At 49.2% G+C, this 10,937-nt stretch overlaps 1 protein-coding gene across 2 annotated transcripts; it reads left to right on the top strand.

The window, feature by feature from the left end:
• Positions 1 to 117: 117 nt before the first annotated feature.
• Positions 118 to 5,047, top strand: RPL6 (ribosomal protein L6). Of its 2 annotated transcripts, none has more exons than XM_044440844.1 (7): positions 118 to 195; positions 1,594 to 1,743; positions 1,934 to 2,032; positions 3,447 to 3,590; positions 3,700 to 3,748; positions 4,296 to 4,480; positions 4,856 to 5,047. In XM_044440844.1, exons 2-7 carry the CDS (start codon positions 1,594 to 1,596, stop codon positions 5,006 to 5,008), a joined length of 780 nt encoding a protein of 259 aa, XP_044296779.1. In that variant the 5' UTR covers positions 118 to 195; the 3' UTR covers positions 5,009 to 5,047. The 2 variants fall into 2 exon arrangements, with proteins under 2 accessions (XP_044296779.1, XP_044296780.1); XM_044440845.1 differs by lacking the exon at positions 118 to 195 and adding an exon at positions 678 to 836.
• The last annotated feature ends 5,890 nt before the right edge of the window (positions 5,048 to 10,937 follow it).

The raw sequence follows: 10,937 nt of genomic DNA, 5'->3' as shown, positions 1-10,937 counted from the left end.
GTCCAGCAACTCCCATCAGCAATGGCCAAGCAGACAGAATCGGGAGGCTCCACGGGCCTACACGCACAGCCTTCTCCTTTGGCATCAAGAAAAACTACATCGCCCAGAGTTCCCCAGGAGCGTGCGCGGTGACGTCACGCCCGCTCCCTTTAGCGCCGCGTTCCCGGATATTGCCTCCTTTTCCCTTCTCGGAAGGTAAGAATGGCGAGCGGGTCTCATGTCCGCCCTGGCGCCCCTTGTGCGGATCCGTCGGCATCCGCCCCGGAGAGGCTCCGGGCGGCAGGCGGGCGGCGCCCAGCTGCTCGGGCGGCGTCTGGCGGACGGCCTGGGGCCGCCTTTGGAGCGGGACCCGGCCTTGCCTGTGGTGCGGGCCGCCCCGAGCCCTTCAGGCCGCCGCAGCGGCGGGCTTCGCCTGGGAGGCCGGTTGGCTCCAGGGGTTGCCGGACTGCGCCGAGCAGTCGCGCCGCCGGCCCAGCACGTGCGCGGGTGTCTCTCTGGGCGGGGGGAGCCCGGCCGGCCGGCTGCTTTTCGGCGGGGCTGGGCGGGGGGGCGCCGCGGGCCGCAGCGCTGCGCGCTTGCATCCTTCCCCAGCCCTGGGGGACGGGGCTGTTGAATCGCCGAGATCGCCACCTACGCCGGATAAACGGCGTGCATCTTTTTGCAGCCGGAGCCCTCCCGGAGCCCTTGGATTAAGACACCCGGCATTCGGGAGACCAACCCAGCGTGCTGGGAAAAGCCCGGTGGCAGAAGGCTGCTTTAGGAAGCAGGGTTTGCAAAGCGGGGGAGCGGGTTTTTGTTCTCCATCCCCGATTCCGCCTGCCTCCTGATTCTGCCAGGTTTGATGCATTCTTTGTTGGCTGGTGCTGTGCATTGACACTGAAAGAGCAACATGGAAACAGCGCGAGTCAGAAGGGGTCTCCCGGGCCATCTAGTCTGACCTCCGGCACCAGCCGGCCCCGCTGGTGAAATTGAGTGGTTCTGAGTTCAAGGTGCAGGCCATGTGGAAGATGGGGCCCTCTGTGTTTGAAGCATGGTTGTGAGGATAGGGTGGCAGCAAGAGTATGGTTGTCTACACTGGGTCTTATTTTTAAAAGCCTGCTTCAACTCCGATTGATGCCAATTTTCCTTCCATCAAGGAGCCAGGGGCTTTCTTAGAGCTGGTGTTTTGATTTCTATCCATTAATATCCTGTTTGTCCTTGGGTGAAATTCTAAGAGTTGTTCAGAAAGTTGGGGCTCAATTACTTGGGACAAAGTTATCTTGAAAATTTGTAGGTCTTATTTTGAGTAATACATATTGGATGTAGATGGTGGTTCTCTTTTTAGCATTTAACTGATGTTATCCTACTTTATTTTTCCTTTCTTATTTTTTAGTTTATCCTGTCTAATTTTAGAAGTTTTAATAAGTGTGGTTTTATTATTGTACTTTCGGAATTTTATACTATGTAAGCCGGCCTGAGCGCTTGTGCGGAAGGACAGGATACAAATGCTTGTAGTAAATAAAATAAATAGATAAATTTTCAAAGGCCCTTGGTTGTCCTCTTCCTTTTCCACATTAAATGGATGTCATTAATTTTAATTTCTCAATTTGTTAGATGGCGGGCGAGAAGAAAACCAAGCGGGTCCGGAAGACCCACACCAGCCGCAACCCGGTGCTGGCCCATGGCATTGGGAAATATTCCCGGTCAGCTATGTATGCCCGGAAGGCCATGTACAAGCGCAAGTACAAAGCTCCGGAAACCAAGGTAAAGGGAAGGGCAAAGCACTCTGCGGTCCTCTTAAAGGCAGTTGCACGAGGGGCATGCGATACATTTGCTGTAAAAACCATTCCAGACTTCATGGATCCCTTGGTCTGATCTTGTAGAGCATCTTATGCATTGTATGGTAAATTAAGTTTGCAAAGATTTCTCAAGTGTGCGTTCTTCTTGTCTGCAGATAGAAAAGAAAAAGCGAGAAAAAGAGCCGGCCACTACCACAAAGCCTGTTGGGGGCGATAAGAATGGAGGCACCCGAGTGGTCAAACTTCGCAAAATGGTAAGAATTCTTATCCCAAAATAAAGGTGATGGGTGCAGTTAAACTCCTGGATTTGATCCTACCCAGGCCTGGCTGAGGCTCCACCTTCTCTGTAGATCTTCCAGCTTATGGGTGTCTTTTTTGTCTTTTCCCATTAACTGGCTTTCTGTTAAATGCGGAAAAAGGGTTTTAGTGCCGCATTCTGTAAGATTAAATCAAGCTAGAGACAGTCTGTTGCATTTTATATTGTTAATATTAATTGAGCTTAAGAGATAGAAATTGGGTTCTTAAACACCCAGTTGCTTGGGGATGAATGCAGTTTGCTATTGTGTCAGTGGCAAAAATAAGTTTCTGGAATCATGTTAGCGAATAAAAACCACTGGACTGGTGTTTTCCCTCTGCCGTCGCCATTTCCACAGCTAGCTTGGTGGCTTCCTGTCAAGATGGACCGATTTCCAGAACAGCCTGTGTATAGGAAGGAGGGAAATGTGTTAGGAATGCATTTGTTGGTGCGTGGCTAATTAGCATCCATGTGTCTAGATCCGCGCTCTGCAAAATGTGTGTAGAAACGAGTGGCAGGGTGCACGAGTCATCTTTGTAAGCAGACCTCCCAAAAGTTGTTGGCTTGTTGGGGGCTGTGAGTGGATTTCTGTGCTTGGGAGGGAGGTGAGGAGCCTGCCGTTCCCTCCCTCTGCCTTTCGTTTGCTTTCCATGCTGGGAATGGGGCGCGATGGAGCAGGGTCCCTCTTCTGCAAGCTGCGTACTCCATGGAATTCCTGGGCACCCCTAAGTACACACATACAAGACGTACTGGACTGCTGTCACTCCATGGCAGGAGGCACTTAAAATGTGTACATTATTTGCCTTTTTGATCTTGTATAATTGAGAAGCGTTTTTGCAGCAAAGCATGCATTCATTGATCAGTTATCTTCGTGGCGAATGTGTCCACGCCACATAGTGTCCGTGCCCCTCTCCTGCGATGTCTCTCTCTCTTAAGGTAGGCTCAAAAGCATTGAATCTGAGACACGTGCTAAACACTATTATTATGAATCCCCATTGAGAATTGAAGTTCATTTTTTCCCATTTCTATTCCAGATAGAATTAAGCCCATTTTGTTCAAGTGTCTGTGATTGTTCTGTGTGTGAGATTTTCATATTCTGATACATTTTGAGAAGGATGGATAAGTTTTCCATCCAACCTTTTCCTCTACCTTATAAGAAACAATTTGCATTGTGATCTTCTGCCCAGCTAGCAAACTGCTTCAGAACATTATATTTCAGAATTATGAATCCAGGACTTAGGAGGGTGGGTCATTAAACTTAAAAGCACAGCTCTCAAAATATGGTTTGATGAGCCAGATAGGTGAGCCTTTTCCACTTCTGATATTGAAACTGGTGAAAGTCAGTTCTGAGCAACATGCTTTTCTCCCTTTAGCCTAGATATTACCCGACAGAAGACGTTCCCCGCAAACTCCTGAGCCACGGCAAAAAGAACTTTGCCCTGCACAAGAAGAAGCTGCGGAGCTCGATCACCCCAGGGACAATTTTGATCCTCCTTACAGGCCGCCACCGAGGGAAGGTAAGGACGGCCCTGCCGCCCTCTTTTTGGGGTGAGGCACAGTTTGCTGGCTTGCATTCCCTTCGCCATGGTTCTGCTCTTGCCAACCTCCTCTGTCTTGCGTTTCCAGCGCGTGGTCTTCCTGAAGCAGCTCGGCAGTGGTCTGTTGCTCGTCACAGGTGAGCTGCTCCTACAAACGTTGGCGGCACCGGGGTGGCCAGTGGGGCTGGGCAGTGGATGGTTCTCAAGGGAGTGGGAGGCTGCGGGTGGCTGTGGTGGTGCGTGTGCCCCTGCTTGAGACTCAGCAAGTAACACCCACAACACATGACATCTCTGAAATGATTCTCCAGCATCAAACCGACAGGCACCAGGGCAGCAATAAAACAGGTATCCCCAGTGGTTGTTTCTTTATCTTCATTTTGAAAGCCACTGTGGAAGTCTTGTGTCTGAAGGGTAGGGTGCTGTGTACTCGTAATACGTAAAAATAAAGTTTGCGGTCATCCTCTGTGCAGAGTATTCTGGATATTTCTCAACCTGGCTTGCTTTTTCTTGGGAGCCCAAGATCACTAAATGGGCACGTGTGCTTTCTCCGCAATGGTTGCAACTGGAGGTGCAGCTCGGGGTGCTGCTGGCAAGGCTGTGAAGGTGGCAGCCAGCCAGCGGCACGGGAAAGGCCTTCTCGCTGCTGGATGGCACTGTGCAGCTCTTCTTGTGCCTCTTCCTCAGGGCCCCTGGTCATCAACCGTGTGCCGCTGCGCAGGGCTCACCAGAAATTCGTCATTGCCACGTCAACCAAGGTTGACATCTCCAGTGTGAAGCTCCCAAAGCACCTCAGTGATCTTTACTTCAAGAAGAAGAGGCTGCGTAAACCCAAACACCAAGAGGGTGAAATCTTTGACACTGAGAAAGAGGTATGTGTGTGTATACAGCTGGCTGGAGGATGCTAGGAGTTTTAGTTAGCACATCTGGAGGGCATCTGGTTGGGGAAGATTGCTCTTAAGGCAGCTGGGGAGGGCGAAGTGCTAGGTTACCCTAAGCCTCTTGGGACACAAATCTTATGTCTCCTATAAGAAAGCATAATAGCCTGAAAATTCTGCACAAACCGCAAGCTAACCCTGGTTGAGGTTTGGTACATTTCAAAATGCCACTCTTGGCCTAGCGCAGGCAAGAGGAGTGGGAGAACCCTGGGCTTGTGGGGATGCTGATGCGGTTGGCCCTCCGCTCTCCCCTGAAGGAAAGGCTGCTCGTGGGTAGCTGGTGACACGTGTGCTCTCTTGCTTTCTCAGAAATACGAGATCACGGAGCGACGCAAGGCAGACCAGAAGGCTGTGGACTCTCAGCTGCTGCCTCTCATCAAGAAGGTGCCTCAGCTTCGGGGCTACCTGCGTTCCACATTTTCACTTTCTAATGGAGTTTATCCTCACAAGTTGGTTTTCTGAATAGCGTAGAATCACCGCAGTAAACAGATGGAAAACATGTCCAAAGACTCTGCTAGTTCCATTCTTTTCTTGAGCGTATTCTGGCTTATCTAGAAGTGAGCAGGTACCCACCATAGTTGTCCGACTGAGAAAATGTGCTTTTGGGGAATGGGGTGGTGACTTTTCTTTCTGACTGTTCCTTCGCAGGGATTTTCCTTCCTGGTAGACCTCGTCTGGGAACCCGCTGTCACCTTAGTGACGACGGTTCCTCACCCTCCTGCCTTTTCCTCCGAGTTTGCATCAAGCAGGCATAGACGGAATTCCCCTAGGCTCATCCCAAATGTGGGGAAATGGTAGTAGCGCCTCCCACTCTTTGGCTTGTGTGAGCTGTCGACCCGTGCTTCCATTCCAACTGTCCCACCCTCTGGGCGAGCAGTTTTATTTAGACCCTGATCCAGGTTTGTGTGATCTTGGAGAAGGGCTTAAACATCACTTGGACACAGTCCATTTTGTATTAGGGTCGTTTAGATGCTGCATATCCTTTTCTGTGCTTTTCGGTTTGGTCCTAAAGCTTAAACGTGGCCAAAGTGGGGGTAGTTCTCTAGCAAAAGTTAGACTTGTCCCACTTTGACAGGGTGTCTGTGCTGGTTTGCATGTTTTCTTGACCAGAGATGACATCCTGTGCCGCAGGATGTTCTGCATCACAGATCCCATTATCCCTGGCCATTGGCCATGCTGTTGTCATCTGGAGGACACAGGAGCATGTCCTGGTCTAGAGAAGTGGCTGGAGATGGAAGCTGCAAAGTTGTTACTCTCTCAGCATGGGGAGCGTTGCACCCTGAGTTGTAAATAGAGTTGAGCCTGGCTTCCTCGTCACTCGGCAGAGCAGTCAGAACGCGTTTGGGGTCCCTGGATGGTTGCATCGAGCAAGTCACTAGAACTCCTCAGATCCAGTCTTAGTAGCTCTCTCTCAGGAACACGTCCAGAGGGCAAAAACTAGCCTGCATTAAGAGGCTGCAGCGCTTGTTCTGAATCACACGAGAGCATTGGCCAGGAATGTGTGCACTTGCAGGTCCTCAAATGGGCATCTGAAGAAATGTGAAACGCAGCAGCACATGGCTTTGGGCCCTCCAGATGCTGGGAGCTATCACTCCCATAAGCCCTGAGCTTCGGCCAAAGTAACTGGGACTGATGGGATCTGGAGTGCAGAACATCTGGCAGGCTCAGAGGGCCACCCTGATGGGATTGTTCCACGATTCTCTCCTCTTCCTTGGGTATTTTCCATGAGGCTTCCGTGTTGATGTTTTCCTCCATTCTTGTGGCAACGAGGAGCTGACCGTTACAGGAATAGGGGCACGCCTGGATTCCCCGTAGGGTGGAATACATTGAGCTGCCACATCATGTAAGTGCACAGGGTGGTCCCTTCCATAATGTGTCCATTCAGCAGGAGTGAAGATGGCCTCCAAACAGGGCAAGCGTCTTCTCTTCTCAGGCCCCTTAACCGTTATGCTGCACTGAAGCCGCTGGCACGGCCGAGTTCCACACTGCCTTCCAGCTCACTGGAACAGGTAGTTTGCACCATCCCAGTTTTGTGGCAGCCCCTGTGCTCGGCAAGTGTTTTTCAGTAGCGGCTGTGGTGCTGCGGCAGCGTTTCCGTACCCTCCAGGTTTGCCCCATTCTGTCTCACAGTTCACCTGCGCAGTTTTTCTGTCCATAGTCCACCCCTTCGAGATGAGCATTTGGTGCTCCCTCCTTGCCAATGCAAAGCTGCTAAATAAGGAGCCTCTTTTGCAAATAGGTACAGATTTCTGTCATGCTACAGCCCAAAAGGATGGATTTGTGGGGGAAATTATTCCGTCTAGCTGAAAATACATTCTTCCCTGCCTTGCTGGACAGTCACTATATTTGACATCAGTCCAAACATGTTACTGTTGAGTCACTGTGAAGATTCCGGGACCATCTTCTGTTGATAACAAACAATGCGAAACAGGCTGGTACTGCTGTCTTGGAGCCCTGTTGGTCTTGTTATTGTTTGCCAACATGTGAGGAACTTGGGCCCTTTGTTCGGAGGCTTCTTTGTCATCAGCAGACATGGTGATGGTGACATCTTTTAATTGCAAGATCTTTAATTACTACATTCGCATGACATTAGTTATCTTAGCCTAGAATGTTTATATTGCTGGAAAAAATTAGGGCAAACGTGATGACTCTGGAATCTTTATTTACCGTTTGTATATTTGGGTAAACCAATACACATTAGGGGATACAAATCAAGATATGTTGGTTTACTTATGTATAGGAATAGGATAAATAAAGGTGCCAAAATCATCATCCATAGATTTGGTAAGAGTGAGGATTCCTCTTTTCTATAGCAGTCCTTGGGTGGGTGGGGGAAATAATGCAGCATTTATAACTCTGAATCTGAAACCAGTTGTATGTTTTTTTTAGAAAAGATCTCTAGGGCTTTAATTGGTAGCTGTTGGTGGATTTTAATCATTGACTGGCTGTCTTAATTGGCAATGTAGTACATGCCCCCCACAACTCTTCATGGGCAGTGGGGTGCCCTACATCTAGTTTTAAAGGATTCATGAAACATAGAGCTGCCTGCTCACCCACAGAGACGCTTTCCGTGCAAAAAAGCCTCGGGTTCAGTCCCTGACATTTGCGATGCCAAGTGGCAGGAACGGCCCCTTCCTGAGCTTGCATGAGGTAGGCATACCGGGGCAGCTGGTATTTATTTTTATATTTATGCTCCACTCGGATTCCTGCAAGGAATCCAAGGCAGCTTTCATGATCCTCCTCCTCTCCCATCTCGACAAGAACCTTGTGGGGACAGTGGGGCTGAGACTGGCCGGAAGTCACTCAGCTTCCTGGCCGAATGAAGACCGGAACTTGGATGTTTAAGAGCCCCAGTCCAACGATGACCATTATGCTGGTGCAAGGCGGCATCCCGGGTCCCGCGTACCCCAGAGCCGCTCCAGTGAGTGGGGAATTCTAAGAGTGGCCAATCAACTCTGCACCTAGACGGTTAACGCCAGCATCCAGCTGTCAAAACCTGTGCAGCAACTTTTCCTCCTGCAGGAATGTCAGTGCTCAGGAACACTTTTTCAAGGCAGGAAGTGGCCCGTGTAAGTTGCAAAGGAGTGTCTGTGCCAAACGTGGTGTGTGTTAATTGTATGATGTGGCAGGTGTGTCACATGAAAGGCTGGTGACGCTTTCTGAATGCTTGGTGTTGTAGTCTGAGGAATCCGGGCCCGGGCTACCTTCCAGATACCTGCAGCCTGTCTGGAGTGCACCAGGTTTGGGAAGGACATCTTTGTAAATGATTAATGCTACTGGATGGCGGTTTTTAACCTTTGGGTTTCTGTTTTGCAGCCCACATTATGCCCCCACCCCAAAATCCCAGGGACAGGGGTTACAAAATGATTCATATAAAACATGATAGGTCAATAAAATATTCCCCTCCTCAGAAAAAGCAACCCATACAAGAAACGAGGCATGGGGGGGAAACATACCTTAAGGCATCTCCATCTAGGCTATCATGAGCTTTGGCAAGATGAAAACAGAAGCCAGAAAATACGGAAGCTGTAAAAAAAAGCCCCCCAAACTCCGGTACACAGACGGGAAAGGGCTGATTTGAAGAACGAGTGCTGTAAAGTTCTTGCTACCGTTGTCCATCCAGAAGAGCTGTGGATCTCTAAGGTTGCAAGACGTTTTGACAGAATTCAAGACACACAATTCACTCGCCAGTGAACTTCATGGCCCAAGTGGGGATGAGACCCTGGGTTTCCCAAGCCTGGTCCAGCACTAACCACTACATGCTGTGCTGACCTCGCATGGCAAAAGCGCCGTCCTCTGGCGCTCGGCCCACTTCCGCCAGCCATGGCCGATGATCCAGTTTTGCCCACTTGTGGCAGGTTTAAGTTGTCTGAAGTTTTGTCTTTCTCCATCGACACTTGTGTTGGTGACAAGGCACTGGTTGGACTTCCCTAAGCCGGTGTTTCCCAAGAATCCGAGTCCACCTTTTTGATGGCTACATCACCCTTTGTTTGACACGCCTTTGGCAAGAAGGCAATATCCTGTAAGATGTAATCAAACCTGATGAGGACTACTAATTCTTCTGCAGGGCGGGGCCTTGATTGTGACTGGGCCCAGTTCTGTTTAATCAGAAAATATTACTGATGACAATGCAATTTCAAGCATGTATTTAGGATCCAAACCCTCTGCGTGTCTGTTTCGGGTAGATTTCTGGGACAAAGGTCTCCTTGTGGCATTTTAGGGGATGTAACCAGGCAATAATGAAAAGAGGGCTTGAAGCAAAGTGCTACCCAACATCTTTATTTGGCTTTATGTTCTGAGCTCAGTCCTTTCTACTGCCTTGTTGCCCGGTTCTTGGGCAGTGTTTTTTCTTTCAGGTTCACTGTTTGCCTTCTGGGAAATGTCTTGTGACCAGGCCCCCACCCCCCCATGGCTGTTCTTTTATGGATGGACAAGTTCACCCTAGAGCAGCCATTTTGTGAGAGTGACCATTACACTCTCAATTTCAAATGTGCCCACTAATCCAAAAGTGGTAGAGACCCATCAGTTGTAACATCTAAGGTGCAAGCCCATGCACGATTAGGCAGAAAAAAGGCCTGCAGCTCCCCACATGTTCAGCCAGTGCAAGATTATACAAATATTAAAACAAATTATCAGTACAGTTATTAAATATTTGATATGTCTAAAGATGTTATCAAGCTTTGTAAAACCAAATTGAAATGAAAGAGCTGTTTTAAAGAAAGCTAAGGTAGCCATGCAGTTTCATGAGAAAAAGAAGAAAAATCCATAAATCATTTCCTTTTAAGAAATAAGTGGTAATAAATAACTCCTTCACTGTCACTTTTATCTCTGTGCCCTTCACTGGGTCACGAATACCCTTTTTATATCTTTTCTGTTCAATAATTCAATATATATTTTATATCTTTTCTGTTCAATCTTGTTCCTCACGTTGCAAACCAGATTTGGTGGGGTCCCTCGCTGAAACCTCCCTCACATAATCAGTCTCCTGACGGGAAGGGAAGGGAAGGGACTCCGTTGTTGGAGTCCCTTGTTACCTTATCCTATTGGATTTTCAATTATTGGCAGCAACATCTGGACCAACAGGTAAAATTAAAATGCCACTGAAGTGAAGGCCAAAACGAGAGCCCGGCCAAGGAAAATATCCTGTCTGACAGTCTGAATGTCAACAAAAGAGGACAGAGAAGGACACTGCTCTGCCTAAGGACAGAAATGGTGAAACCCACACTGCATTTAGCTGCAGTTGCTTTGGTCTTTGTGAGCTTTGTCCAGCAGAAAGCATTGCTCATCTCTGAATATGCAGTGGGCACCCCGTGCAAAGGGCTGCAGCTCCCTTCACACATCCTGCTCAGCCCCAGCTGGTGGTGGTGATGGACTAGTACCCAAGCCAAGAGCTGAGCTTCACAAGATGATGCCTTCTTCTGATAAGGCCACAAGGTGCCCAACATAAAATCTGTACAATGGGAAACAGCCTCTTAGTGCAACCTTAAAAATTTACAAGCAAGACCAACCTTGGTGGGTTCAGGGCACAGCTCTCTGGATCCTGCTGGCCCGCACAGGATATTTTTCCCGTCTAAGCATGTCTTGGATTGCACGCTAACTCAGGACTGGAAAAAGGTTCACTCAGCAAAACCATATTAAGGAGGGGTGGTGGAGCAGAAGTGGAGGAGGGTAACGGAGAAGACCTCAAGGGGTCTGGCGATGGGGAACTGACTCCGAGAAATGGGGGACCAATGGAGGGAGCACAAGAGCCCCCTACTGGAATTGCAGTCTTGAAGGTGACCACCAAGTGAGGGCTTGGAATTGAGGTGGCCAAGCCCAAAACAACCCTAATTTTGTGGGGAGTGGAGGTGGGACGTTACGTACTTCCCACTCTAAGCCCCTTGAAGGCAGG

Source organism: Varanus komodoensis, unplaced genomic scaffold (assembly GCF_004798865.1).
Source record: "Varanus komodoensis strain SLA01 unplaced genomic scaffold, ASM479886v1 scaffold38, whole genome shotgun sequence".
Lineage (NCBI taxonomy): Eukaryota > Metazoa > Chordata > Lepidosauria > Squamata > Varanidae > Varanus > Varanus komodoensis.
This window is presented reverse-complemented; position numbering and strand designations above follow the sequence as displayed.

Excerpts from the sequence above, each read along its gene's own strand:
- RPL6 (XM_044440844.1), top strand. The coding sequence starts at position 1,594 with ATGGCGGGCGAGAAGAAAACCAAGCGGGTCCGGAAGACCCACACCAGC. Across the intron at positions 1,744-1,933 it reads ACAAAGCTCCGGAAACCAAG|ATAGAAAAGAAAAAGCGAGA; the intron begins GTAAAGGGAAGG and ends TCTTGTCTGCAG. Across the intron at positions 3,749-4,295 it reads TGGTCTGTTGCTCGTCACAG|GGCCCCTGGTCATCAACCGT; the intron begins GTGAGCTGCTCC and ends CCTCTTCCTCAG.